Raw genomic sequence first — 26,510 nt, forward strand, 5'->3', positions numbered from 1 at the left:
ATCTGCTGGCACAAATTATCTTAGATTCCCTTATCTAAGTATGTCTTCATTCCTAAGAATATTGTCATTAGCTATAGGAGTCTGAGTTGACAATTTTTTTCTTTCAGCACTTTAAAGATGTTCCACTGTTATCTTGCCTTCATGGTTTTTGATGAGAAATCTGTTAATTTGAATTATTGTTTCCTTATATGTAATTTATTGTTTTCCCTAGCTGCTCCTAAGATATTTGCTTTATCTTTGGTTTTTTAGCAGCTTGATTATGTGTCTGGGTGTGGTTTTCACTGAATTTATCTTGTTTGGGATTCACTGAGCTTCTTGAATCTGTACATTTAAATCTTTTACCATGTTTGGGAAGTTTTCTGCTCTTACGTCTTCAAAACATTTTTTTCCTGTTCCAATCTTTCTCCTCTCCTTCTTGGGCTCTAATGACATGAATGTGAGTTCTTTTGATATTCTTCAATCTTTGTTCTTTGTTTTTTCAGTTGAGAACTTCTATCTTGTCATTTATTTCAAGAGTATTAACCTTCGCCACATGGAAGAGGATTACAGTAGCTGCTTTAAAAGCATTGTCTGATAATTCCAACATCTGGGTCATCTTGAGACAGGCAACTATTGAATTGTTTTTTCTTGAGAATTGGCCAGATTTTCCAGGTTTTTCACATGTTGAGAATCTGAACATTTTGAATATTATGTTGGGATACTTTGGATCCTGTTAAAATCCTCTAGAGAATGTTGAGTTTATTGTTTTAGCAAGCAAAACTCTGGAATATGGGAGGTGACTAATATCATAGTTCAATTCTTGAAGCTTTTGCTATCCTTCTTCAGGTTTGCTGTGCACGTGCACAGCTCTGGGTTGAGCTTGGGGCTTACATAGTTCATACACTGAATTAGTCTCCTTGTCTAGCTCTCTTCTTTCTAGGATTTCCCTCACAACTCTTCAGGCCTCCAGTGCCCCTTTCCTGGTTCCTTTGGCCAGAAAAAGTAGGTTTTCCTTGGAGTTTTAGCTATCTGCATAGCTCTGGGACTGGGGCTCACATTCAGGTCAAATTATGTGAGAGGAAAGAGAAAAAAAGCTGAGAATCTCTCCACCTCGTAGATTATTTCTCCAAATTTGACTCCCTTTCACATTATGCCATTTGTGTTTACTTTTCAAAGTCCTCAGGTAGGTTTTTTTAATGGTATTTTTTCCAGAGTTTTCCATTGTAATCAGTGGGAGAAATAGATTCTAGTGGGCTTACTCCATATTAGCTGGAAGTGGAACCATGAGATGTCATATTAAACCAGTAGAGTTTTGCTAAACATTTACTAAGCTGTTGACAAATAACAGAAATATATTGGAACTTTTCCTTTTTAATTTTACTTCCCAATCTCTGGCAAAAATATACTAGTAGGTCATAAAGTAACCAGATGAAAAGCAGCAATAATAAGAAAAGGGATCACAGAATCATGGAAGGTCAGGGCTGAGAGAGAACTTAGAGACTATTTCTTCTCACACCAAAAATAAGGTCTGAACTCCTTACCCTAGCTTTCTAGGTTCTACGTGAATTGGTTCTGTCTCTTCAATCTCATCTTGGGATACTTTTCCTTTCTTCTAGGTGACAATCTTCAGACTGCAATAACAGTGGCCAGAAAGTCTGGAATGGTTTCTGAAAGCCAGAAAGTCATTCTCATTGAAGCAAATGAAACTACTGAGTCCTCATCAGCATCTGTATCTTGGCAGTTAGTCGAAGAGAAGAAACATATTGCTTATAGGAATCAGGTATACCTAAAAGCAGACCTTCTGCCATATTATCTAACTCGTCACACAGTGTTGACTACTGAGCAGCTTTGACCGGCAGAGGTGTACAGGTGACCTAGGGTCAACATACTTCTCCAAATGTCTAACATGTATACAGTTCAAAGAACTCAATTATATCATTTTCCCATACCATTTCTACTGAGCTTTAAGGTATGGTGCTTTCCTGGGTGCTGGAAATAATCCATTCTTTTAAACTTAAAAAAGTCTTTAGAAAGAATATAGTAAGTGGAGCTGCAAGTCTAATTTTCCATTTTTTCCCTTGCTTGCCAGCCATCCCACTGGGTTCAAAGGGGATTTAGTCCCTAAGAGAGACACTGCTGTGTGCATTGGAAAATCAGACTATATCTTCAGGGTGGGAAGAAGTTTTATTCATTTATTTCCAATCTTGTCAGTATCCTATATCTATTATGTCCTTGTGAAACAATATTAATTCTGTTAAAAAAACAAAAAAAAGGAAAGTTCTCACCTCAGGGAGGGATTTGTTAAGCTGCAATGCTTTTGTATTTTACACTTGAAATGTGTGAAATGTGCTTTTCTCTGGGACTCACTGAGATCAAATCAGGATGAGAACAGGACGTGAGTAAGTGTTACTCCCCTGTTCACTAGAGGCTGTTGATGTGCAAAGATTGATCCAGCAAAGAGAAAGTGCTTCTCTGAGGAATCAGGGCCGGAGTGTGACTTTTATAGAGAGATCACAGACTGTCATTGTTGCCTTCGCTCAGATATGCTTGTGGTCCTAACCACTCTATCAAGTCTAAAATTACTGCGTCTTGCCTTGCAGGACAATTACATTAACATCAGGGAAGAAGTCTCTGATAACAGCAGAGAAGGAAGTTACCATTTTGCCCTAAGTGGAAAATCTTTCCAGGTTATAAGTCAACATTTCAGCAGCCTACTGCCAAAGGTAAGTTCTAAGAGGGTACCAGTCTCCTAGTAAAGATGCTAACAATGTCACAGAGCATGATCGTAAGTAATTTCAAACCTCTAACTAGGTTAGATATACCTATTGAATGTATCATAAGGGAACCAGATAGTTTTTCAGAGGTCACTGCTGTTTCATTTCCTGCTAGATTTAAAATAAGTAAATTTGATTAACTAATTATCCATCATCTATAGGATTAAAATATTAGTGACTTCTCAAGTGATAAGATTGCTTTGGGGGAGCTGTCACTATATTGCCATGGTTAGGGGGTCTCACAGTATAGTGTAAATCCAGCAATTCTACAGGGAGGCAGGCCCAAAATAGAGGAATTCCATTAGGTTTTTGATAGAGGACGTCTATACAAAAGAGGGTCAAACTTAAAACTTTTCTGATGAAGAACAAACCCACAATGAGGGCAGGTAAGTTATATACATAAAAAACCATGTGAGCAAACTAGAGAAAGATTGTGTCCAGTGTAAAGCAAAGATAATTTACTTGTATTCAATTGCTCATTATCTTAAGTACTGTTTAAGAAAAAAAGAATGAAGACTTTAAAGCTGAGTGAACAGTAAGCTGAGTTTACAGCCAAGAAGAGCAGGGAGCACACAGCTGTAACACAGAAGAATTTAGACTCTGTAGGATGGGGTTCAGGTGGATGGAGCTGGTACAGGTTTTTATACAACAATCCATTAATGTGACAATCCATTAATGTTTCAGAGCCCAAATTAGGCTGGAGATATCAGCTGAGTTTCACAGTTGGTCAAGCCCAGATGGTATGGTTAAGCCAAAGACCACAGATAGTCACTCTCTCATCTCTAAGCTATTTTTCTGCTAGATCTGAACAATTTTCTGAGAAGCAGTTGCCTCCTTTCCTTCTCCTGGGATCCTGACCTCTTGTTATCTTGCAATTTCTCATACTTTACTGGTTTAAGGTTCCATCAAGCTCAGGGTTTTTCAGGACGACATCCTTCATGGCCCCTGAGCTAAATTCCTGTAGGTCATCATTTTCATCAATTATGTCTATTAAGTAGTCATTTTTACTGATTTTGGTCTTCCTGATCACTTATCTGATGACCAAAGTCTCAACATCTGTCTTAAAATCCAAAGAAGGACTTCTTGGAAACAAATATTTTTCTCACTCATGGATATCATTACCCAGTCAGTGTTCTGAATGTTATCAATTACTTCATGTATGACCAGCTGACATAATAAAAAAATTTTCCCTTTTGTATTCTTTACAGATATTGATCAATGGGACCATCTTTGCAAGAATGTCTCCAGGGCAGAAATCCAGTCTGGTGGAAGAATTTCAGAAACTAGAGTAGGTCTTTACCAATTCAGATGGTGTGAAGTGCATGGAGGCATGACAGGGGGAGAGTAAGGAAGTCACTCAGTTTGGTTAGGGCAGTGGTTCTTAACGTGGCTACACATGACAGTCACCTTGGGAGCTTTGAAAAATTAGCAATACCAGGACACCACCATTCAGAGATTCTGATTCAATTGCTCATGTGGGCACTTGGACATCAGTATTTTTTAAAAGTTCCTTGCATAAGTCAATTATGCATCCAGAATTGAGAACCCCACTGAACTAGAACATAAGGGGGACAAGAAATAACTCTGGAAAGGTCATCTGAACTTGGCTCCTAAAGGTACAATGAAAATTTAGACTTCATTTTTACAAATTATTTTCACGGTTATGATACAGGGAGGTCCCTATGACAAGAGATTCACATAACCCTAAAAATATTAAAACATTCTTATGCCAAAGCATCCTCTCCATCCTACATCAGAAAACTATTCTTAACACAAAGGGTCTCCATTGTCAGAATCCCATCATTTGGGATCCTTTATTTCCTGTTAATGGAAGCCCATGGAGTCTCAGAGGCTTTCTCTACCTCTGGTGCTGGACCACACTCACACAGCTCCAACTCCTACCCATCCCTAGTCCACCCTCATACTCATTGATTCAGTCACTAGGCAAAAGATCTATATTCAAAAAGCCCTATCTTCTCAATATGGCTAAAAACCTCCACAGTAAACTCGTTGCCTTAGATAGAAGTGTGGAAGAGAAGTACAGCAAATTCTGCAAACACTGTCAGAGTGCTCCTACCTTAAAAAGCAGACTGTCTTCGTCAACAATTCAAGAGAGCAGTATTCATCCAGCCTCAGAAAGCTATCCTGAAATGGGGATATATTTTCTTTCTTCAACTTCTGGTCCTGGCACCACATTTTTGAGTTGAATGACAGCTGACACGGTGGATTTCCTCTCCAGTTACTATTAATGTCACCAACAATAATTCTTATTTATCCTTTTAGAATACATCACTTCACTGAATACTCATAATGCTTGTAGGGGAGAAAAATGATAGTCAAAATGGGGAAGTGATCAGGTCAGAGATCCAGATCTTCTGGCTTCAAATTCTGTGCCTTCCCCACCATCCACGCCGTTATATAATCGTGAACATCCTGTTTTACAGCTGACAGAGCTGCCTCCTAGACAGAGAAGTGCGGGGTCCCCTTGAATCGCTTGGAGTCAGGAAGGCTGTATGGGATTTCTTAATCCATTGTAGGAACTGCTGAGTCATACTTTATTTTAGTCAAACCAGACTGTTAGGGAAACTCCCTTAAAATAAATAATAAGTTTGAGCCTTAAGTAATGAAGCTCATTGTATCTTTTTAATTAGAGCAATTAGAAGGTAAGATTGCTTTGATCTCCTCTACAATTGACACGGTTCCCTTTTAGTTACTTTGTAGGTATGTGTGGTGACGGAGCCAATGACTGTGGGGTAAGTAGCTGTCAGTGTGTCAATTGTACTTGCTTTAAGCCCTGTAAGAGATAGTATCCCCTGGGATATATACCACCTCCATTCCTCTTGAAGGAGAAACTGATGTGGGCGGTTTGGAAAGGTTTTAACCAAAGCCACACAATGACTCAGTGGTCAGTACAGACTAAATGGGGAAGAACTTGGTTCTGCATTCCCCACTTCTTTAGCTAGGTGTCCCAGTGCCATCTCTTTCTTATGTGGCAGGCAGAGCAAAATTTGATCATCTCCTGGCCAGTGCTTGGGCCCACAAGCCACTTCGTGGGCAGCTTAGCTAGCCTTTCTTGTGTGGCCTCAGGAGAGATGTGTGTGAGTGTGCATCTATACAGTAAGCTGACTCTTTGCTTTCAGGCTTTGAAAATGGCTCACGTGGGCATCTCTTTATCAGAGCAGGAGGCATCTGTGGCCTCACCTTTCACTTCCAAAACTCCAAACATTGAATGTGTACCTCACCTTATCAAGTAAGTAGGTACTTTTCCCCAGCATTGTTTTAATGTCTCTTGACTTTTAGGTGCAGACCCCTTTGTTTTGCCAGGCGAAGACCAGTGGAAATGTGTGTCCCTGGGCGGGGAGGATGCTTTGTGGGAGAAACCAGTCAAACATTCTACTCCAGAGTGGACTTACCTCCTGGGAAAACAGTGGCATTTCTAATGAAAATCACTGAATAGATTATTTTTAGAAGATTAGAATCTGGAACTTGTTGCTGCTTTGAAAATGTCAATCATACTCTTCTTCTTATTATTTTAAGTGAATCTCCTTAGATACTTTCTTAACGGAGAAGTGACAGAAACTTTCTCTTCCCTACTTGCTTTCCTTTCCTCTTGCCTCTTTATGCTTCCTTGGAATATCCTTCCTATCCCCAGTTTTCAGAATATTTATTCATCTTTGCTGCTTCTGCTACAATTTCCCTTTGTGCTTTGTTCCCCTCCCCCAACCCCAGAATATGTACTTCTGCTGCATTTTGTTTGGATGATGGAGACGGTTAGCATTGTGGCTGCTTTTGGTTATTATAACTAGTATGTGTTTACACTTTATAAAGTGCTTTAATGCCTAGTATCTTATACATCAAAACAGCCTGGAATTGTAGGGATGGTCACTATTTCTTTTACAAAGAAATTGAGGCTCAGAGAACTTGATGTATCAAAGCTCACAGCCATATAGGATTGAAGATTGCATTAGAATTAATTTTGTTTCAATGTGTTTTATATACAAATATCATATTCCTGCCACCACATTAAAATAATGATTTGACTAGCTGCTCCCCATTTAAAAAATGTATTCATGCATCTGACAAATATTTATAAAGTAGGGACTTAGGGCCAGGAACAGTTGGAGGCACTGGGGACCCAGAAGCAAATAAATTGAACGTCCCTTGATCTCACGAAGCTTTCTTCCCGTGAAGAAGTTGGGCAATAAACACACACACAGAAAAATCAGGGGTAGTGTGAAAAGTTGGAAGATGGCTTGGGCAGTGGAATCGTCTGCTTCAGATGCGGTGGTGTAGGGAAGCCTTTCTAAGGAGGTGTGGAGGAGAAACCACCTTCTAGGCGGAATAAACAGCAGCAGCAAAGCCCTGATACAGGAAAAAGTCTAGTTTGAGGATCAGGTTTTGGAATCCCAGGAAACCATTCTGACCAGAATTAAATTTAAACTCTATTTTTTCCCAAATGAATGAGATAAAAGTGGCATTTCATAAGTACTCTATTTTACACTCTAAATATATACTATTCATTCAAAGTCAATCAACAGTAATACAAATGAACGGGCTTATTGATTCCAGTCTCTTTAAATTTGATGTGTGTCTAATTTGAGTGTGCATATTGTCTTAGTTCAGTTTTAGAAAAAGTTGGGACTGCCAAATGAAATTTGAATGAGATGTTTGCAAACTCCTGAAGCACCTGAAGCACCCCAAACCTGCAATCTTATTTAAATTTCTCAGTTCACAGATGAAGAAACTGTGACCAAGAGAGGGAAAATGACCTTTCAAATCACATTAGTGAGTAGATATGAGATCTGGGACCAGTTCCCAGGTCTCCTGACTCAGAGCTGAAATAATGCCTGCAGACAGGACAAGAGTAACTCTACATTCAGGCTCCAAAGCTCCATCGAAGGCCTGTGGACCTTGGCCTGGATTTAGTCTTCCTTGAACATCTAGCACACTGACTGCCGGCTCCCACTGGCTCAAGACTGTCCAGTCTGTCAGACAAACAATCGAATTATCAGGCTTTGATTTTTTCTTCTGAGCTCCACTGAACAGCACAGAATAACTGACCTCGTTTCTTTTTGTGACTTTCATTTCATTACTCTTTCATTTCTTTTCTCACACAGGGAAGGACGTGCAGCTCTCGTTACCTCATTTTGCATGTTTAAGTACATGGCTCTGTACAGCATGATTCAGTATGTTGGTGTTCTGCTGCTCTACTGGGTATGACTTGAGACCTAGCCTCTTGGTTAGTGAGAGCTAAAACAAGTAGCGGTCACTGGCAATTTGCAAAGCCTCTTAAAGAAAGAGTGCACATGGGATATGTCGAGTACCAACAGCCTCTCTAAAACTATCTTTAACGTTTTCGAAAGTAAATCAGAAATAGACAAGGATACAAAGGAAAAGTCGTTGGTGTCAGTTCTCTGACTCTCTGACAGAAGTTTCTTATCTCGTTGTAGCTGAGGTTCAGAACTGAAGGTAAACTTTCTCTCTCACTGTTGTTTTTGCTTGCCTGGACCAGGTCTCTTATCTTCCCAGTTCCAGTGTGGCTCCACCCTAGCATAACATTCGCTAGAGAGGTGCTTCTCTAATTGGGGTTCTGGTAAATGTTTCATAACTGGCTCTCCCTGGAAACACAAGCCCCGATTATTAACGTTTACCAATTTCAATGGCATAACTACTCCCACCATGGCTGATTTCAAGCTATCTACCTGACGTCACTGAACATGGAGTTGGGAAGAGATGTATTATACAGTAGCATACCATTCTATAGTACTTGCACCATATAGATACAAGAGTTGTAAATAACCTTAAGACCATTGATAATAGTTAAATGTAGGGAAATGATTAGAGAGTGATGAGGTTTGGCTATTACCTGTGTTTTTAGTATAATTTATTTAATGGTAAATTTGTATAATTTAAGTTTTTATATTGGCTGTGTTTAAAAACCAGCTCACGGAATTCCTGAAACTTTAGCAGTTGACTTTCATGAGCTAGTACAAAACAGCCTATCACTGATTCCCTGAATACAGGGACTTGAAAATTGGCATATCATGCCCCCCAAAGCACATAGGTCTTGTGATGGTTTTTACTATTTAACAAAATATAAAAGGAGAAAAGACATATCTAGTATTTGTGAGCTCAACACGTGGGCTTATTCTGTTAAGTAACACTGAGAAAGTGAATTCCATTTGTGCTGAAGGTATCTAGATTCATCTCTATGTCTTGCCCCCTTGCTCCTGGTATGAAGGTTTTTACTTCCGTTATTTTCAGATTATATAAGTCCTTTTCCTCTCACTGATGAATGGGCTGGAAAAGGAGAGGCTGTTTATAGAAATCTGGCCCTAGTTTGGAATCCCAATAACTCATTATGCTCAAAAGTAGAGTTAAACATGGGTCATCATTATCTCCTTTCCACGAAGGGCGTGTGTGGGGGGAAGGAAGCAAGTTTCTTGAAATCAGTAAAACATGAACATTTTTTTTTCAAGAATATCAAGGTGCTTTATCAGGACTTTCTAACAACACCCAAGAATGCAAATAGTAGGTTTAGTTATTCTCATTTTCCATTGGTGAAATTTAGGTAGGATCACCACACATTTGTCACTGACCATTGGGAATGTGTCATTTTGTTGTGTCAGACCAAACCCCAACCTTTCTGCTAACAAGTAGAAAAGAGACTAGAGGTGAATCAGAGTGAGATGTTCCTCTCAACAGGGGTGACACTGATGCTCAAAGGAGCAGCCCAGAAAGCACACTGCAGTGGCCCTCCTGGCTAGAAAGGAGTTTGCAGGCTTGTCTTTGGTACCCCTGCTGACATGACCAGGCCCCTGACCATACCATCTCCTTGGTAATTTACTTGAAAATCCTATGCTGCAGTGAGAAAATGAGTGCAATTGATGTCACATTTCATCCAGAAGGTTATAACTTTTTTGAGCCACTTTCCTTTTTATTTTCAGGAGACAAACAGCCTTTCAAATTACCAGTTTCTGTTCCAGGATCTGGCCATTACAACTCTTATTGGTGTAACAAGTAAGATGTCTTTTAAATTTTCTTCTCAGAGATACTCCCCTCCACTTGCTTCCCTCTGCCCCTGCAGGGTTAGTCCACCATTGAGGGGTAGCAGCTATAGCCGCAGTGATGAGTGACTTATTCCCAAAGGGGTATGGTATGCAGAGAGAGAAAGAGGAAATAGAGTCTTCATTTTTAAGTGTTGAAAGTGTTAGCAAAGGAAAAGCTGGCTCGTTGTTTTGCTGTTTTCCACAAAATATAGAGCTTCTATAAATGGTCACTAAACCTTTAAAATGAAAAACAGCACCTTGAAAACTGACTTCAGTGTGCTTTTAGGTATAGTTGTGGTCCAAATGTGCCCAATTTATAGAAGTTAAATGGCTTTTATGTTTCCCATTTCCAATCCTAACCTCTCAGGATTTAGAACAGAGATTAAATGTAATCTTGCCATTATGCCACTCTCACCCACCACCTCCTAACTGATATATGAATTGTCTCCCCAGTTTCCCCGCTATGGGATTTTTCCCCAGCCTGACCACTATCCGTCATCTTTACCATATTCTCTGCTTTTCTCTCTTATATATGAATGCCACCAGCTTCACTTGTACTTTAAATCCTACCTGCTCCTACCTCCTCAAGGATTTTGTTCCTGGAATGATCTTTTTCTCTATCACCAACTTTTCTCTGGTCCACTGGATCATTCCAATCAGCAGATAAATATGGTTTTGTATCTTCTTTCTTTAAAACCTCTTCTGTGACCCCAAATCTACCATTAGCTACTGTCCCCTTTATTCTCAAACTTCCGAAACAGTTGAGTAGACCCACTTTGTCCACTTGCTACCTCTAATTCTATTGTCATTTCATTTCAATCAGCCGGATTCTAACGTTCACGGGCATGAATTTGGATTCTGGGCCTGTGCACTTGTTTGGTGGAAGGCAGTGGTTTCCTGGCACATATGTAACAGCCAGCTCTCCAAAAAATTGTAGATATGCATGTATATGCATATGCATAGATGCTTATTATAAGCTTTACTAAAAAGAAAAATGTGTAGTGAGCAATTATCAAATAACATTAAAGTATACATTACTCTTTCTTGCAATTTCCATTTAGCCAGTGGATTCTCACAGAATGCTTTAACTGAGTTTCATCAAAGTCTTGCATCCATAGTCAATGTATTGTTGCGATTGATGACTGAAATAGTTCTGATGTGAATGAATGTTTGTTGACGTTTTTCTTTACCTGAGTGAGCAAAACAACACAGGCTTATGCTGAAACTTTAATCATTCATCAGTCATGTGAGCAACTTATTTGCTAATTTGGATAATAGTTCTTGAAATCTGGAAGAATATTTCCTCAGTTAAAAAACAATTGTTCATGATGTAATGGCTACAGACGTGACACACGTTTAAGTTCAATCTCCATTATTAACTTTAAGAACAGAGATAATGCTAAACTGTAGTAAAATCATTAGGACGTTATCAGTTCTGAGTATTCATTATCTTGGTTTTTTTTTTGCGGTACGCGGGCCTCTCACTGTTGTGGCCTCTCCCGTTGCAGCGCACAGGCTCCGGACGCGCAGGCTCAGCGGCCATGGCTCACGGGCCCAGCCGCTCCGCGGCATGTGGGATCTTCCCGGACCGGGTCACGAACCCGCGTCCCCTGCATCGGCAACCACTGCACCACCAGGGAAGCCCCCATTATCTTTGTTTTTAAGATAATATTTATTTAATTGCAACTTTATATAGTATTCTTCTAATAATGGCCATATTTAATAATTGGCTTACAAACTTAGTGGCAATTGGCTCTTGTGAGCTCGTATGAGCCAGCTCCAAACACCGCTGGCTGGGAGGGTCCACATTACTGATACATTCAAAAATACCAGCATATACACACTACTGTATATAAAGTAGGAAAACAACAAAGACCTACTGTATAAAACAGAGAACTATACTCAATATCTTGTAATAATCTGTAACGGAAAAGAATCTGAAAAAGAATATATGTGTGTGTGTGTGTGTGTGTGTGTGTGTGTGTGTGTGTGTGTATGTATATAACTGAATCACTTTGTTGTACTAACACAACATTGTAAATTAACTATACTTCGATACAAAAAAAAAAGTACCAATCTTAGACTGCCTCTTCCACATGCCTCCTGGTCTTGCTTTCACACTGTTTCCACTATTTCGTCATACCTTGTCGTCATAATCTTAACAGCTATCACGCCAACTTATGGTTTAAAAAACTTGCTCAAAAGCTTTGCTTTCAGAGAACATATGCAAGGAGAGTAAGTACTATGCACACTTCGGCTGTCTCTTCCCCAACACTGCTCTTGTCAAGTCCACCAATGACTTCCGTGCGGTCAACAGTACTGATCACTTCTCTCTCCTCATTGTACTTGGATCTCTCAACAGCGCTCTTATCCTTCAAAAGGTTTCTTCTCTTGACTTTTGTGATGCCACACCCTGCTGAATTATCTGTTGCCTTAATGAATACAGCTTCCTCATGTCTTTTGCTGGTCTCTGCTCCTTTACCTGTGCTCTAACTTTTAGAATGTTCCAAGGCTTGCTTGTTCTTAGGTTCTCTTGTCTTTTCAGTCTACACAATCTCCCTAAGTGGTTTCAACCAATTCTATGGCTTTAATGTTATCTGTATGCTGATGAATCCCAAATTTATGTCTCTAGGCTTGATGTCTATCCTAAACTCTGGAAATGCAGCTGCTAAGCATCTAATCTTGGATATTTAACAGGACGGAGACTTAATGTGCCCAAACAGAATGCTTTCTTCTATCAGATCTGATATTCAACAAAATTATTAAATATTTACTGAGTGTCTGGTTTGTTCTACTTACTGTAATAGGCACTTGATATACATCAGTGGAAAAAAACATAGAAATTCGTTTCCTCATGGAGCTTGTATTCTATTGAAATAGTACCACAATCTACCAAGTTGTTCACATCGAAGACCCGGAGTCATCCTTAATTCCCCTCTTTTCTTCACCTTTACATATAATATCTATATATATATATATACAATTCCTATTGGCTCTACCTCCGAAACACATCCTACATAGCTTCTCTCCATCCCTATTGTAGCCACTGTCACAAAGCCATGTCACCTCCCCTGTGGATTACTGCGATACCTTCACAACTGACCTTGCTTCTGCTCTTGCTGACTTCTCCTCACCCCAATTTACCTTTCACATGGTAGTAAGACTGTTGTTTTTTATATGTAAATTTTATCGTCATCCTTCCCATTTCCACTAAATCCAAAGTCTTACATGATCCAGCTCTGGCCTACTTCTCCAGCTTCACCTCTAACCATATTGCTACCCACTTACTTGTTCCAGGCACCCTGGTCTTTCTGTCTTGTGAGCATTGCCAAGCTTGTGGGCACCTCAGCACCTTTGTTTTTGCTATTTTCTTTGCCTAAAATACTCTCCCTGTAGATCTTCCTATGGTTCTAGTCAGAAAAATGTCACCACTTCAGAAAGGTCACTTTAAATAGTGACCAAACCAGTTATTCTCTATCACCACACGTTCTGCTTTATTTTTTTCACACTACTTTTCACAATCCGAAATTATGATATTTACCTAAGTTTTTATTTGTTTTTGCCTGCCTTCCCTCACTCAGTGTGTGTACTTCGTGAGAACAGCACCTTGTCTATCCTGATCACTGCTGTATTCCCAATACTTCTAACAGTGCCGGACATATCAAAGGAGCTCATTAAATATTTGTTAAATCTACTGTAAGAACATCCTTGGGCAGTCCTTACTGTTAACAGAGTAATCCTTTACATCAAGCCAGATCTACCTCTGTGTCACTTTCACCCATCTCAGTCTTCAGTTCTGCCATTTGGGGTGGCAGAGAATAGTCTGATTTTTCTCTCCAGAATAGTTCTTCAGATATTTGAAAACAGCTCGCATTTCTTCTGTGATTATTCTCTTTCCCATAACAAGGATCTCCAGATTTTTCTCTATTTTTTAATGTAATTCATTGTGAAAAGAAGATGGAAAACATTGCAAGAGATAACAAAGAGAAAAACCACCTATATCCTCCTATATCCTGCTATCCAGAGCTAACAAATTAAAGCATTTTGATGTATTCCCTTCCAATTATACACACACACACGTATAGATAAAGAAATTTGAATTATGTTTTCTATATAATAGTTGTGCATCCTGGTTTGTTAACTTTATGACCACTTTTTTATGTGTACATATTTTCATTCTTTTTTATGGTGGTAAATTATACATAACATAATATTTGCCATTTTCACCATTTTTAAGTGTACAATTCAGGAGCATTAATTACATTCACAACATTGTGCAACCATCACCACTGTCTATTTCTAATTTTTTTCATCACCCCAAACAGAAACTCTTTACCCATTAAGCAATAACTCCCATTGCCCCTCCACCTAGCCTCTGATAACCGCTAAACTATTTTTTGTCTCTATGAATTTGCCAGTTCAAGATGTTTCCAGTAAGTTGAACCATACAATGTTTGTCCCTTTATTTCTGGCATATCTTATTAGCATAATACTTTCATGATTCATCTGTGTTGTAGCATGTGTCAGAACTTCATTCTTTTTTATGGGTGAATAATATTCCATTATATATCTACCACATTTTAATGTTGATGTGTTGAAACTCAACTGATTCTTATGTGTTGATCTTGTATCCTGCAACATAGCTGAATTCATTTATCAACTCTAGCAGTTTTCTTGAGGGTTCTTTGGGATTTCCAATATTTGGTATCATGTCACTTGTGAATAGAGATAGTTTTACTTCTTTCCTCCAACTTGAATGACTTTTATTTCTTTTTCTTCTCTAATTGCTCTAGATAAAACTTCCAATGCAATGCTGAATAACAGTGGTGAAAGTAGGCATCCTTGTTTTGTTCCTGATTTGGGGGGGGAAAGCTTTCAATCTTTCACCCTTGAGTGTGATGTTAACTGTAGGTTTTTTATTACATAATATATAATTATGAGGATTACATGTAATGTGCTAAATGTGTAACAATCTAGTTTGAATAGGTACCTTAACTTTAGTAGCATATAAAAACTCTGCTACTTTACAGGTCTGTCTCCTCCTTTTATGCTGTTGTTGTCAAATTACATCTTTATCCATTTTGTGCCCAATAACATACGTATATAATTGTTTTTTTATGCATTTGTCTTTTAAATCATGTAGGAATAAAAAGCTGAGTTAAAAAATACAATAATATAGGATTTTATATTTGCCCAAATAATTACCTTTACTGGGCAAAATGAGTACGTCAATAAAGAGATAGAAATTATAAAAGAGGATTCTTTAAAAAGGATGTCTTTGGGCTTCATTTTAAAATTTCTAACTCTTTAATACTCTCCTTTTGTTCACATTATTTCCCTGATTTTCTTCAGTTCTTTGAGCATGTTAAAAACAGTTGTATTAAAGTCTTTGCCCAGTAAGTCCAACATCTGGGCTTCCTCAGAAATAATTTCTGTCAATTTATTTTATTCCATTAAATATTATAATGTTGTAACTCTGGAAATCAGATTCTTTCCCCTCCCCATGGCTTGATGTTTTTTTGTTTTGCTGCTTTTTGAAGACTGTAGTAGTCCATTTATTTAGTGACTTTTCTAAACTATTTTTGCAAAGATTAGATCAGTTGTCATGTGTGGTCACTAAAATCTCTATTCCTTTAGCTTTTGTTCAGCTAGTGTTTTGACAGAGATATCCATGAGTTGAATTCCATGAGTTTAAAAACACGAACAAAGAAATACCTCTCCCAGTCTTTGCAGACTAGTTTTGTGCTGGGGCACGTCAGCACTTAACTAAGCTTGTGCTGAGCCTAGTGACTGTCCAGGGCTGAAAGCTTAGGGTCTTTTCTGAACATACATCTTTGGCAGGCACATGGCTTTCTATATTCCCCAACATGCACAGGTACTTCTGAATACCATATTTTCCAAATAAATGCTCCTTAACTTTTCTTTCTAGGCTTCAGGTTGTTATTTTATGTCTCAACTGTAATCTTTTGCTCCCCATGACTATGGGTAGCCTGTTAGCCTTACAGTGTTTTTAAGGAGTATGCTGCTTTTCCACCCTGACTAAGTTTTTTATTGGGCAAAACAGAGATGAACACCTTGCATCGGTTCTCCAGGTAGCTTCCAGACAGGTTAGAACAGACATACACAATAATTTGTGGATAAAGTCTGCTTTTCCCCTTTTGTAACCAGGGACAAGGACCCTCCGCTGGGAATGCAGACAGCCATGTTCAAGATTGCCATTGAGCTAAGGAGGGAGGGGGGCAAGGGCAAGTAAAAATGCCACAAAGCTTTCTTCCCATTTTTAAGTTGTCTTTTTCTTGACTCAGCATTTGCTTGTTTGCTGTAAACTTTCGTCTGTTTTTCAGAGTTCTGACAAAGTTGCTTCTGACAGTTTCCTTTTGTTTTTCAATGTTTCTGTGGAGGGATGGGATGTTGGAGTTGCTAATCTGCCATTTGGTTGATGTCACTCCTCATTTTGTTATTAAATATTTGAAAACATTGCTTCTTAGTGACTGTATGTTGTTTCATTATAGAGATGTACCATAATTTATTGTAAATGATGCTGTGATGAACATCTTCCTACATCTCTGATTTTTTTAGCTTAGAATAAACTTCCAGAAATGGAATAGCTATGTCAAAGGTTATGAACATTTTTCAATCTCTTCATATTTATTGCCAAACTGCCCTGCAGAAGGTATTTTTGTGTCAATATACGTTTCCACAAGAAGTGTATGAGAGTGCTCACTTCATCACTTCCTCATCTATAATGTAATAGTCTTTGCTTATTTAATAGGGGGGGAAAGGGCATCTTGTTGTTGTCCTGTCTTCTCTTTCAAGAATTCCTCATATGACTTGAGTTTGAATTCATTCATTGTTTTATTCCCTTACTTTGTGATGTATCAATATTTCAATTTGTCAATTTCCTCAGATATATGGGCCCAAGAAGTTACACCATTCTTCTGATGAAGAATACAAAATTTTCCTGCTCTCATATACATATAAAACTTGAATTTATTTTGTAGTGAATTTGAATGGTGCCTATCCCAAGCTGGTGCCTTTCAGACCTGCAGGACGGCTGATCTCCCCGCCTCTGCTGCTCTCTGTGATTCTCAACATTCTTCTCAGCCTGGCCATGCACATTGTGGGCTTCATTCTGGTTCAGAGGCAGCCTTGGTATTCCATGGGGATGCACAGGTATGATCACAGCCTTAGATTGTCACATTCTAATTTCTGTCAAACATCATCTGGCCCATATGTTGGGAGGCAGATGGGTCTTCATTCTACTAAAGATTTGGCTTCCTTAAGGCCCTTGGCAGTTTTCCAGTGATCTCTTCTTTGTAGCACAGTTTGGTGGCATCATTCATTAGCACTTATCTTTGCTCATCTTGAATGATAGTGAATTCTGACCATCTTTTATACCTAGGGTGACCATGCATTATAGTTTGGCTAGGCAGCCCTATTTTAAGCCTGATATCCCAAAGTAATGATTATATTGTTTCCTTTCACATTCAAATCTGTGCCTGTTGGATGATGAATTGTATAGTCACACTACTTGTAAATGTTCAGAAATCTGAAGCAAATAGAGGGAAGTGTCATGACTTACTCATATCTTTTTCTCTCACATAGTCTTACTACATTATTCGTGCCCAACTTATTGAATAAATAACTTGTTGGATCTGTTATCTATCTATCTATTGATATCTATCTATCATCTATCTATCAATCATCTATCCATCTACCCAAAATATAGATCTATACATGCTGGTTTCTTTCTCCTTACTTTTCAGTATATTCTTTCCCAAAGTGTAGGCAATTATAGAAGCATTGAGGACATGTAGTTGTGTAGATACATATGCTTCGTAAGGACTTGTCATCTCACTTCATTAGCTTCTTTGGTTTCCTTTTTAGTACCTGCACAGTGCAAAATGAGACCATCTCAAAGTTAACCATTTCTCCAACTGCTCCAGATAAGATCGGAAGTAATGGTGTCTTCACAAGTTTTGAGAACACTACTATATGGTTCTTGGGAACAATCAACTGTATCATTGTGGCTCTTGTCTTCTCTAAAGGAAAACCATTTAGGCAGCCCACATACACAAACTGTGAGTAGAACTGTACCATATCAGAGGTGAGAGGTCATCAGAGAGGAGAACAGATTCTCCTGGGTCACTCAAGGAACAATTGCAGAGTTGGCACTCATCTAGGGTCTTCTGACTTCCACTCCAGGGCTCTGTAAACACATGCAGCCTTACTTCCTGGTCCTTTGCTACCTCCCTCAAAGCTGTGTTAAATACTAGAGTTTCTTAATCCACCACTTCCTTTCCCTAGAAATTTGTCTCTAGGTATCTTTTCATGGGTTCACTCCAAATTGGGAAGACACGTTTAATTCTCTGCTTGTCAGTACTTGTCAGAATTCATCTCAGAGGAGGTGGGGAGAAGGGTCACAGCGCTCAGTTGGAAGTGTCTCCTGCCATGAATACAATGGTCGGGATGACACTGTGTGATTGGCAGTTCTGGGAGCGGGTCCAGCCTGGAGGAGCCTGACTACAGAAAGTTGTTGAGATTCTTGGCCGAAGTACCTCTCACCTCCTTACAGTCCGGGCTGAGGGTGGGGGTGAGTGTTAGGAGAAGTAGGTGACCTGTTTAGCTTTTGGGACATATATTTGCATAGCATCACTACCCCTCTAATTGGGAAAATTTAGAAGCACAAGTTGAAGAATCAATATCCTCAGAAAAATCTGTTCGGAGAAAGTTATTTTGCTCTTCTTCTTGGGATGAGGAAGCAATCGAATGCTGACCTCCGCATGATTGCAATGCAAGCGTTTGTTTATTTACAGTCCCTCCTTTTTCCCAGGAAAGGATTTGAGGCAGATGATTTTTATTTTTGTTTTTTTGGTTTTTTTTTTTTGAGGTACGGGTGCCCCTCACTGCTGTGGCCTCTCCCGCTGCGGAGCACAGGCTCCGGACGCACAGGCTCAGCGGCCATGGCTCACGGGCCCAGCCGCTTCGCGGCATGTGGGATCTTCCCGGACCGGGGCACGAACCCGTGTCCCCTGCATCGGCAGGTGGACTCTCAACTACTACGCCACCAGGGAAGCCCAGATGATTTTTTTTTTAACATCTTTATTGGAGTATAATTGCTTTACAACGGTGTGTTCGTTTCTGCTTTATAACAAAGTGAATCAGCTATACATATACATGTGAGGTGGATGATTTGCATTAAAGAGACTCAGATACTTGGATATCTCCAAGGCGTTTATTGAAAACGTTATTTTGTCAGTATTACCCTATATGTATGTCCCATTTTTATTAATTGAAACATATAACATGCATGTGAAATTTTCCACTTACCTCAAGGACATACATAGAAATCGTAGAGGTGAGACCCATTGCATAGAAGTGAGTACTTTTCATCTATTTTGCTGAGTTTGGTTGTAGAAATCAAGTAAATCTAATCGGTGTTAATCTAGAATATGTGTATCAATGGATGTGATACTCTGGACTCAGATTTCTCTAAATGAATGCTTGTGTTCTTATTTCCTCAGATATATTTGTCCTTGTGCTGGTCATACAGCTGAGTGTGTGTCTATTCATTCTATTTGCCGATATTCCAGAATTATATAGGCGTCTGGATGTAAGTCTTATCTCTGGGATATGATGATATTTTATAGTTATGTAACACCCTGGCTTCAAAAAGCAGGCCACAATTGCAATTGACATGGATTCTTGACACCTATTATTCTTTTGAGATGGTAGGGTTAAAATGAATGCTGAATTTATTCATAATTTTTATTTAAGCTGGTCGGGAAATAAAATTCTGTCTAGTCTTGATTTCAAGTATTTCAAAAGCATTGAACGTTTTTCCTTTAAAAGATCTCTGTAAGATTGGAAATTCTATTTATACATTTTCTCTTAAAGAGAATTTTCTCGTAAATGGTTTTGCTTTGAAGCTGTTTAAAACAGTTTTGCCTATAACACTTTTGGGGTTAATTCTCAAATCTGTATTTACATTTTTTTTAAAACTCTTTAAAAACTTGTTTTTCTGTATTACATACTTAATGCCTGCAAAACCTACGTTCAAAGATCCATATCTTACCTCAAGTACTCTCTTACAGTTTTGTAATTTTGAGACAACTGTGAAACTCTAGAAGAGACAGAAATTTTACAAATTCAAGCAAGGGAAAATGTATATTTTGATTCCTCTAATCTATTCTTCTTTTGAATTAGAAGTTAATCATTAATAAAAGTCCTTTAGACCAATAAATAGGATACAGAAGAGATGATAAAAGGACCTGAGCTTTTAGTTCTTTGTAAAATTGCCTGTCTGCTTCTCCCTCTCAAAGATAAGTTTCATGAGGGCCAACATCCTATCTTATTCATTCTTGTATTACCAGTGCCTGGCATAGTGAATGGCACATAATGGCAATGACTGACTGACTGACCATTGCAGATCAGGTTCCTAAATGTAGACAAGCATTTGGAGTACATAGTGCATTCCAAACCAGCAACACCGTCACAAACCCATGGTGACATTTGACATATAAACTAATATCTACATTCAGCTTTTCATTTTTATAATTGTATTACTGTGATTAACAGTATAATTGTATTCATGAATTAGATTAGGTACTCATGGAGATAAATAGTCCTTGCCTACTAGTCTTCTAAATGAGTTAAAATTCCTTAATCCTGCCGAAGTTAAGGTTAAAACATGTTGGATTTAGTTACACTCTTAAGTTAGTGAAGACTGTTTCAGAGGGGCTGGGACCTCTTGTAACAAAATAAGGAATGTATTTGGTTTGGAGGGAACCTGTGCAGAGTCATTGCCAGCATGACTTCAAAAGATTCTGCAAAGGATTATTGCTCACCTTAAAAATAATTATTTTTCTTATTACATAAAATTATGGGTGCATTTTAAAAAATGTAACTATGCAGGTAAGGAAAATTATAACATTATTAACTATAGCCTTCCATCTTTAAAATTCCTTTATTATAAATGTGTGTTTGATTTATGACGTTTATTTTATTTTAAATGGAATCATGCTGCTTTGTAACCTAATTATTGCTCATTTTTAAAAAATTCATATTTTTTTTAAATAGAGAAAACATTCCCATGGTTTAAAATTCAAAAGTTTAGAGAAGTTATGTGGTGAAAGCCTCCCTCCCATCCTTGTTCCCCGACTACCAGTTCCTCTCTCTGGAGACAACTGATAACACCAGTTTATTTTACATACTTTCAGATTTGTATTATACACGTGTACATATACATTTCTTATATGTATATTCTACCACGTTTACACAAATAGTAACAAACTGTTACATTTGTCCAAGTCTTCTGAGATGGAGATATCCAGGTGAGGTGAGATGTGTAAGAAAGTTATTGGAAGAATTACCTATGAAGGAAAAAAAAAAAAAAGATTAGGAAGCCAGTGGAGGTGGGGAGGATGCCACACTATGATGTGGGTCTGACCCCTGCGAAGGACAGAGGGAAGCAACGCGAGCTGGATGAGTTGAGTTTCAGACTGCAGCGAGATTCCAAGAAAGTCAAGCCAAAGTTGCCCATCAGAGGTGTCTAGTGTCTCACAAGAATGAGTGTGGTTAGAAGCCTGCATGTACACTGTGAACAGCATGAAGTTTTTGCAGCATAGTTAGTCTTCAGACTGACTTTACTTTTTCATCTCCCACCAGCTGCTCTGCACTCCTGTCCTGTGGAGGGTCTACATTGTCATTATGCTCGGCTCCAATTTCATTGTGTCCCTTGTCGTGGAGGTAAGTGGCCTCAGGCTGCTGATTGCTAGTTGGGGTGGCGGAGGCATTCTCTGGGAGTCTGAAAAAGGAACAGCTTTAGCTGACAAGGCTCAACAGTGCAAGGGTCTCCCTTCCTTGGCAACATGAGCAATGATGCTTCCCTCTGATGAATTCCAAACAAGGTATTCATTTGCCTATCTGTAAAGTGGGGCTGGGGAGGAGGAGAAGGTCCTATCCATTTCTAAAATTCACAAATAGAGACCCAACTCAATTCATTCAAATTTTTTCAAAAGAAACTGATATATGAGTCACATACTATAAGATTTACCTTTTTAAAGTGTACGATTCAGTAGCTTTTAATATGTTCAGTGAGTTGTGCAACCTCCAACACTGTCTAATTCTAGAACATTCTCATCACCCTGAAAGAAATCCCACACCCATTAGCAGTCACTCCTTATTTCCCCTTCTTCTTCCTTCACCTCCTGGCAACCACTAAACTACCTTCTGTCTCTATGGATTTGCCTATTCTGGACATTTCATATAAAGGGGATCATACAGTATGTAGCCTTTTGTGTCTGGCTTCTTTCACTGAACAACTTCTATCATTTTTACTTTACAGATGGGAAATGAGATTCAGAGTGAGCTTTTCCCAGCTTTTATTCTTTATGCTCCATTTCCCCAAGAAAATGAGCTTGCGCTCCCCCTTTGCCTTGCTACGCGCTTTACTCTCTCCTCCTTCAGTGCTGTTAGACACAATCCCCATTTCTTAAAGCCCACTCTTGGAGGGGGCGCCCCAGAAAAGGCATCCATTCTGTAGGAGGGATGAGCTTTAAGACTCCATCTGTCCCCATTCCTGCTTTTACTTACAAACCCAGACTGGTTCCAGTGAGGGGGGATTCGTGGTGGGCTGGCGCACCTGGGGCCTGATGGCCCTGCAGTATTTTGTATGCAGGAGCTCCGGAGCCTTCATTGCTAAGCAGGGTAAAGGCTGCGCAGGAGCTGGTGGCAGGACAGGACATAGAATTAGGATAAGGAGCATCTATCTCTTTGCTAAACTAGGACTTCTCAAACTTGAGTGGGCATCAGAATTCCCTGGAGTGCTTGTTAAAACACAGATTGTCTGGCACTGCCCCAGCATTTCTGATTTGGTAGGTCTGAAGTAGATACAAGCTTTTGTTTCTAATAAGTTGCCAGGTAATTCTGATGCAGCTGACTCAGGAATCACACTGAGGAGTCCTGTGTTAAACCATATGGTCCCCAAAGCCACCGAATTAATAAAAGAGCATTGCCATGAGAGTCCTCTTATGGAGTTGCAGAAAGATGGTCCTTGTCCTTTAAGGGATAATCTTATGTGTATATCGTATTCCTGTCCGTGATCGTGTTATTTCTTCTGTCTAGTACGTCTTTCCCCATTTCTGCATATTGAAATAACATTCCGTCCTCTGTGGCACAGCTAGAGTGTTAGCCTGTTCATAAATTTTTCCTGATTCCTGGATCAGTTAGCTCAGCAAGCAGTGGCTTAAACAATAAAGATATTTATTGACTCACTTAACAAGAAGATTGGAAGCCAGTGGCTTCAGGGCTAGTTTAGTGTCTCTGTGGCATCACTGGGGCTCTGCATTCTTCCACCTTTTCGTCTCACCATCCTTAGATGTTGGCCTTCATGGTTGTGCTTGTTGCTTATGGGGCCCAGCTAGCTCCCATGTAGCTAAGCTTTATGTCTGTTTTCAGTGCAGGAAAAAAATGGAAGAAGAGGTACCAGCCAGCTTTTATTCCCACAAGTATGAACCTTTCATCAGGAAGCAAAAAACGTCCTGCAGCCCACCGGAAGGCTTCCTCTTATGCCTCATTGCTTAGAACTCTGTCTCATAGTCAGCTTTAGTAGAAAAGGACTCTGGGAAAGTGGATCTATGCCAAAAAGTTAGACAAATTGGCTTAGACTAGTTATGATTTTTTTTTAAGGTGGGCAGGGAAGAGCCAGGAGGAATGGGCTGTAGGGTAATCAAGCAGCAAAGTCTGCCATAATCCCCCAGCAGGAAGCCGTTCTCCTTCAGTATATTTGCAGCTAAGAATATAGCTGCAGAGTAATCTACCTGGGTTTGAATCCTGGCTCCACCCTTTCTTGTTGTCTGACTTTGGTCAAGTCACTACACTTCTCTGTGTCTCTGTTTCCTCATCTGCAAAATGATGATAATAATGGTACCTTATCTCACAGGGTTACTGTGAGCATGAAATGTAAACGATGAAAAGCACATAGTAAGCGCTTAGTAAATATAAGCTCTTATTATTATGCCATCTCTTGTGGTACTTACCATTCCTTACTTTGTGCCTAGCGATCATTTATTCATTCACTCTTTCCACAAGCATTTGTTGAACCTGTGCCATGTACTAGGGCATGATGTGAAAGGGGTAATAATAGCAGAGGGGTAGAGCTCACAATCTACAGGGAGAAAGAAGACAAGCGTTATAGTTACCTGGGTATAAATTTCTTTTTTTGCTTGCCATTAAACTGTGGCAGGAAGTCATCTTACTAGCTATAACAACTGCTTTGTTCTATTAGGAGCTGGGTAAATGTTTATTCAATTCTTAAATGTAAGAAGTAAGCCTGCCCACCCCCAGCAGATGGAGACAGTAATTTGATACTAGCGAAACAAGTTGGAGTGAGACCTTATCCTTACTTGCTGGGTCTCATGATCTAACCTCCTGCTAACAGGCAGAGGAGCTAATGTGGATAGCTTTAACACCCTCCCTTTTATTACTTATGCATTGTGTGAATGCGTGTGTGTGTATATATGTATGTGTGTGTGTGTATATATATATATATATATATATGAATTATTTGAATGTCAGAAGAGCTCATGTGATGAAGTTTTGTTTTTTTCAAGAAATGGTATATCATCAAGGCTTTCCTTTTGTTTCTCATTCTACATCTAATTTACAATGTACAGTGACAGGATGGATTATTTCTCAGTGCTTTCTTTGATTCCCTTTTCAGGGCATCAAAGTAATACAGGTCATCACATTTGTAGAATTGTAACAAAGCTCAAGATATTGTGTAGAGCACTAATGTCTTGTGTGTGTGTGTGTGTGTGTGTGTGTGTGTTCATTTGTTTTGTACGAAGCCTGCTAAGATTTCCTGGACATAAGTTAGATTTTAAAACCTTTAATTGAATACCTATGATCCTGCCTTATCTCAGCTCTAAGGAGAGCTACTGTTCTCTTGTTAATTAAAGAGGACAAAAAACCTTGGTCTGGGAAAGTAAAGGAACAGGTTTGGCTAGGTGATCCCTGAGGTTTGCAGGATGCTGATAAGATGGCCGTGTGAGCGTTCAACAGCCTGTCAGCAGACGATCAGCTTTTAGAGGAATGTTCAGACTAGCTGTTCTCTGTGATTTCCATGGGCAGTGGACTCAGATGTCAAAGATGGGTGGATTTTAGGAAACCACTATCTCTAGCAAAGTTCCTTGTAGAATCCTACAGAATTAACTCTGTCAGTTTCGCAAAGATACCACTGACAGACACCAAAACCAGTTCAAATTCTGTGGGACAGCTTGGGTCCTCATATTTTCCTCTTTCTTTCTTTCATGATAACTTATAAGATGGTCAATCTTTGTGACCACATAGGATGAAAAAAATGAATTTAACATAATCCCTCATGTGCTATGTATTATAAGTTATAACTTGGGCTCTATTCAAGGTTCAGTCTCACTCATGAAGTAAAATGCCAGTCCAAAATGTTTTCAAAGGACATATCTTTTGTCATCTTATAAAACGTGTTGCAATGAAATATTTGTAGGTGAAGTTTGGAGGCTTATGTGAATAAGGCTGCAATGCACAGCCATTTGTTAAATGAATAGTTCAGGAGAATGGTAAAGGGAAGTAGCTGTGCCATGCCATGCTCTGCATTGTGAGGGGAGTTATATAATCCTAATGACAAATATAAGAGGAAGGAATTATTATTTCTAATCACTGAGGCTCAGATGGGGTAATTAACTTGCCCATAGTAGGTGTCAGAGCTGGGATTCAAATCCAGATCTGTCCAGCTACAAAACTGTGGCCCACATCCCAAATTTTACCTGTGTTCATGACTACGCAGTGATGTGCCAGGGTACACCCAAGTCACATCGTAAGCATGGCATATCTTTCTGTAAGGTCAATACCATTTGGTAGTAGATAATTTTAAGTGTCATCTATATTAAATCACATACGGATGTTGATATGGAGTGAACTGCAGAATTTGGATGCTTTTACATTTAATTTACATATGAAATCCTTGAGGCAGACTACTTCAGGCTATGTTTCTGGATTCTTGAAACTGTTACTCTTTCTTCTTCCAGAAGAGTTTCTTAAGTGGAAAAGTTTGAGAGGCCATGACCTATCACATGAAATCACCTTGGATTTGTCAGAGGCTCAAGTTGTTTTTCAAGCTAGATTGAAGCAGTCAATGCAGTAGTGCCTTATGAGGGTCTATGGAAGGCTGTATTCTGGAAACACCTAACCTCTGATTGTAAACAGTCACTCTTTTATTTTGCAGGAGGCCATCATTGAAAATAGAGCCCTGTGGATGATAATCAAAAGATGTTTTGGCTATCAATCAAGAAGCCAGTATCGGATATGGCAGAGGGCCTTGGCAAATGACCCCAGTTGGCCCCCCATAAACCAGACCTCCTACTCTGACATGCCGGCGTGTGGCAGGGGAGTGTCTTATAGCAACCCAGTGTTTGAGAGCAACGAGGAGCAACTTTGAAGGCAATGTGATATCCAAGTTTATATAACATAGTAACGATGACAAAAGGGACCAGTTTCAGTGATTTGTTTTTAAGCAGTGAGACTCTTACAATATCAGCTAGAGTTTTTGGAATCAAAAACCTGCCCAATCATGGTGACAAATTAAAGTCTTTTTGACAAAATACTTTCTACAGAGCAGGACACTGCCCTAGGAGAGTGTCCTTCTCTTGGCTTCTGAAAGTATTAGAGGTGT

At 39.2% G+C, this 26,510-nt stretch overlaps 1 protein-coding gene across 1 annotated transcript in view; it reads left to right on the forward strand.

The window, feature by feature from the left end:
• ATP13A4 (ATPase 13A4) overlaps nt 1–26,276 on the forward strand; it is a 145,027-nt gene extending 118,751 nt beyond the window's left edge. The window contains exons 19-30 of the mRNA XM_029214804.1: nt 1,596–1,759; nt 2,580–2,702; nt 3,962–4,041; nt 5,464–5,506; nt 5,894–6,003; nt 7,871–7,967; nt 9,701–9,773; nt 16,804–16,975; nt 17,690–17,883; nt 19,327–19,415; nt 21,470–21,550; nt 26,064–26,276. Of these exons, the coding sequence (XP_029070637.1) occupies nt 1,596–1,759; nt 2,580–2,702; nt 3,962–4,041; nt 5,464–5,506; nt 5,894–6,003; nt 7,871–7,967; nt 9,701–9,773; nt 16,804–16,975; nt 17,690–17,883; nt 19,327–19,415; nt 21,470–21,550; nt 26,064–26,276 (1,439 nt within the window). The remainder of the gene's footprint in view (nt 1–1,595; nt 1,760–2,579; nt 2,703–3,961; nt 4,042–5,463; nt 5,507–5,893; nt 6,004–7,870; nt 7,968–9,700; nt 9,774–16,803; nt 16,976–17,689; nt 17,884–19,326; nt 19,416–21,469; nt 21,551–26,063) is intronic.
• Nucleotides 26,277–26,510: the final 234 nt, after the last annotated feature.

Source organism: Monodon monoceros, unplaced genomic scaffold (genome assembly GCF_005190385.1).
Source record: "Monodon monoceros isolate NGI ecotype Baffin Bay Population unplaced genomic scaffold, NGI_Narwhal_1 Super_Scaffold_11, whole genome shotgun sequence".
Classification (NCBI taxonomy): Eukaryota; Metazoa; Chordata; class Mammalia; order Artiodactyla; family Monodontidae; genus Monodon; species Monodon monoceros.